At 37.0% G+C, this 4213-nt stretch overlaps 1 protein-coding gene across 1 annotated transcript; it reads right to left on the bottom strand.

Annotated features, from left to right (window-relative positions):
* Window positions 1-1954: 1954 nt before the first annotated feature.
* Window positions 1955-3937, bottom strand: LOC132179671 (UPF0481 protein At3g47200-like). The gene has a single exon (XM_059592426.1). The coding sequence runs from the start codon at window positions 3287-3289 to the stop codon at window positions 2021-2023; it is 1269 nt and encodes a 422-aa protein (XP_059448409.1). The 5' UTR covers window positions 3290-3937; the 3' UTR covers window positions 1955-2020.
* Window positions 3938-4213: the final 276 nt, after the last annotated feature.

Below are 4213 nucleotides of genomic sequence, written 5' to 3'. Positions count from 1 at the left end.
GAGACAAGATCAGCTCCATCAACAGCCCTCATGTTCTAAACAAATTGTACAAGTCAAATCTGTTCTAAATACATTGCACAAATTGCACAAAACCAATCACTAATGTTAATGAATTTCAAGCTGACACCTACATATATCCATCTACTAACTAATAAAATCAAGGTGTTCGAGCCCAATTTCACCTACCAGTCAGTTTAGTGTTTTTCTTTCCTTCTTTCCCTTTTTCTTGCTTATACAACTTGGCTGCTGAAGACTCTGCTCATTAACATTTACATTCGCTAAGTTCCATTTTCCAACCATCGTAGAGATACATGCAATACAATAATTTTATTGATTAGCTTTTAGCTAATTAGTAATTAGTAATAGGGTAGTAGCAACCTATTTATTTCACTTTCATGGTTGTGGGATAGGAAGTTCCATCGTATTTTCTTCTAACTTCAATTACATAACATAATACGACAAGGTGTTTCAATAGTTTAGTACCGAGTACTTGTATGAACCTTATATGAAATGTATGAGCAATTCGAGCTGTGGACTGAAATCGAAATTGCTTCCTCTAGATTCTGAAATATAAACACGACCATGGAGATTACCCAATCTCAGTGAATCGCTTAGGACTACAAGTATGATTATCTCAAGATTTTGTCTCCCTGAATTCTAACGATTAACTTTTGACTGTAAACATCAGTAGGGAAACCCATATTGCCAGAGTGAAATACAGGCTTTAAAAGACTCTTGAACAATTTATCGCGCGTCTATAGTATTTTAGCATATTAGAGAAGAAAAGAAAAAACAAAGGAAGAAGGGTAATGGAACTTACTTGTTTAAAGACCGACTGTAGATGGCCTCTGCAGATTTGTCTCTTAGCCTTTAATCAAAACTAGTACAGTTAGAGGATAGTTTTATCTTTTAAGAGAGATCTCTCTTAACAACATGAAGACTGCTGCTACAGTAGCTCAGGAAACTTTGACTTATAATTAGATGCACGCAGGCTACGCAGCTTCTTCTGGCAAGAGGATCCTCTCCAGTCCAAATGGAGATCGAGAATCCTTTTTCTGGGCCTTGTCAGATAGTGTGAAGTTGGGCTATTTGAGCAATGCCCCCCAGTTGCCTGTGGAATATCCCTATGCTATATAACGTTTGCCCAAAAGAAGCCCATATTGAAGGGACAATGCCCGTTTCATAGTCCGTAAGCTGAGAGTGCCTTCACTAAAAGACAAAATCTCACATTTCAAAGTCAGTTTCAAACTTTGTAGGGTGCCACAGTCTCTCACACTCCAAGTCCATGGCATCTTGTTGGGGCTCATTTCATTTTGTAGTGCTGATTGTCACATGATGTTTACTAATTACTTGGCTCTGATTCTATAAATGTCACACCCCAAAATGACTAGTTACAATTAAAGTTCCTTAAAATTACTTATATAATCCAATCTCACTTAATAAAAAACCAATAAGACACCTTTACAATCCTCCCATTAATGTGAGACTTAACTTTTTCATGTGTCGCAAAATATGCATTCAGTTACACAACCTAACAACCCATAAACGCCTATAGTGGGTCTCCTTGCAAGAGCTCCGAAAGGTTTTTTTTTCAAAGAATTTAGTGTTGTCTTTGTTAGCAACCCTTTGTTGCTACTCTTGTTCTCTTGGTGGGCCTCGTTATTTTTTGGACCCATTCTCGAATGTTTCTTGGTTCTCTGGTTGCCTCACCATCTTCTAGTTGGCTCAGGGCTTTTGTTTGAGTTGCATACCCATTTCTTGAATCAATAGTGGAAAATACCCCACTTGATCCCCTTTCCTTTCCCTTGATTTCACTTGAAAAAAAATAAATAAATAAATAAAAAATCCTATAAGTTCGTTCTCATCATAATAGCCACTGGAATTCAACAAAAAATTATTGTAGCTTAACAAAAAAGATTCCAAATGCATGTAACTGATCAAGCATTGCTAAAATATTGTTCAAAATTGTACTAGATCAATTGAGAACGACAATAATATTGTGTAGTTATGACTTGGAAATTTAAGAGAGAATGGAAAATATGGTCTGTGTTAAAGTAAATAGAAGCAATAAGGCAGCTGCAAGAAATGAAATAAATGCCCACGGACTGCTGAAATAATTGTGCTTCAAATTCGCAATCCATACATTCTGACGTTTGCGGCAATGCTTGTTCACATTTCTGAAAAGTTCAGCAAAATGTAAGTTGAATACAATGGCATTGTCACCAAGGTTCTTAAACATGGTGGATACAGCTTCATCATCACCCAAAAAATTTTCAATAATTCCTCGTCTACGAAGAAATTCAACATCCTTTGGAGAGTTGATGAGATAGCCCATGAAGCTCACATAGCCTGTGAAGAATTTAAGATGATTATTTTGACTATATTGCTCATATGCCGCCAAATTTCGGAAGATAGATTCTGATCGTTCTTCTATTTTCATAAGTGGAATTTCCATCACCCCATTGTTGAACTTTATGTCAAAAAGGGTACCTTTATCTAGCTTCTTGAATTTGACTCCAGCCTCTTGAAGTTCTATGGCGCTAGGTATCGAACTCCACTCTTCCTCATGTACAATACTCCAACCTATCCCAATTTCTACAGATGGTGAAGTGAAAGATTTATATACCAAAGCAAGTAGATGCTTAATGTTTTGGAGCGATCCATCGCATGATAAACAGATATGGCCTCCACATGGTAATGAGACTCTGATAAAATGTATGGCTACATCAATAAGGTTGTTCTGCCGGTTAGGAACCTCAGTCATCTCGAACAATTTAGTGAGAAGAAAGAATGGAATTTGGTTTTCGAATAACAGTAGATCACGCATTAAGCTATAGAACATCCAACCCAATTGGAAGATTGGGTCATATTCATCCATTAGAACCTTCATTGTACGCTTGCGAAGCAACTCAATGATAAAAAACCCATCAAGTAACATCATTTCTACAAACTCATCCGTGGTTAGGCTAATGGGTTCTGCATAGAATTCACGAGCTCTTCCTTCCAATTCTCTAATGGCCTTAATGTATGTTTCCACATTGCTCTCTCTTCTCCTGTGAAGAAGTAGTTGTAAATAGTGCAATTTGTGGTTTTCCATAAGCCTCAAGTCATCCTTGCCACGGTGGTAAGGACCAATGGCAAGTAATTGAGGCTCGTATGCCTTTTCATTTGTCTTGCGTAACTGGGTGTGCACTCTAAATATACAACATTCTGGGGCATTTGGAGTTAATCCAATAAGCTTTTCATGAATACGAATGGAAACAGGATCAGCTCCGTCAACAAGCATCATATTCCGAAAGAAACACTATATATGTTGCAGAGAACCTGTCACAAATGATCTTACTGATCTTTAAAGGATTGTATGTATTCAACAGATGCAACTCTTCAATTGCAAATATTGTGAATGGCACGTTATATCTATAAAAAAAAAGAATGCATTGGTGCATGGTCTTTGGTATTCTTTTGCTCACAAGAGATCAAACACCCACATAAAAGAAATCACCAATTCTCACGTTTATGTCAACGCTGGAAAACGAGCTAGCCTGTTCATTTATTAAATTTCCCAATTCAGATCAAATGAAAGGTCAAAAACCACAAAACTGTCTATATATTGTACGTAGTACGACGTCAGAGAAGAGAAAAATCACAAAATTAAGAAAGAAAAGTGAAGAAACGTAATGGAACTTAATTACCTCTTTAACAACTCACCGTAGGCCGCCTCGATCTCTGCATAATATTGTTTCTTTAGCTTCAATGGAAATCATAAAGAATAGGCCAAGTGCTTAAGAAAGAGCAGGTGGAACGTGGCCGGTTGCGCTAAGTCGAGCAAATGTTGACTCAGATGCAGCCTTGCTCGGTCTAGTCACTTTGCAATCCCTAAAAAGTAAAATCTCTCTCAAATTAAACGAGCTGTCCATTTTTACTTTATTTTTTATTTTTCCTTTTTTTAGGTCTGAATCTGTCAACAGTTTGCTTGAAACACAGAAGATAACTTCAAAGACAAACAAATATGGGTGATAGGCCCATGACATGATCAATCTTTATTACATAGTACTGTTGGGCAACCTGACCCAAAAGAATTTGGTGGGCCAAGCCCTTCCACCACTTATAATGGTCATGGGGGTTAAGTTGTGTTTAATATATATGGTTCCAAATGATGAACAGCCACAAAAATAAATAACTAGCCACTTTCTAATTATGAACAAATTGCAAT

Source organism: Corylus avellana, chromosome ca4, assembly GCF_901000735.1.
Source record: "Corylus avellana chromosome ca4, CavTom2PMs-1.0".
Taxonomy (NCBI): domain Eukaryota; kingdom Viridiplantae; phylum Streptophyta; class Magnoliopsida; order Fagales; family Betulaceae; genus Corylus; species Corylus avellana.
Note: the sequence above shows the minus strand (reverse complement) of the source record. Positions and strands in the feature narration are given on the sequence as shown.

Coding starts and splice junctions, on each gene's coding strand:
- LOC132179671 (XM_059592426.1), bottom strand. CDS start 3,289: ATGATGCTTGTTGACGGAGCTGATCCTGTTTCCATTCGTATTCATGAA.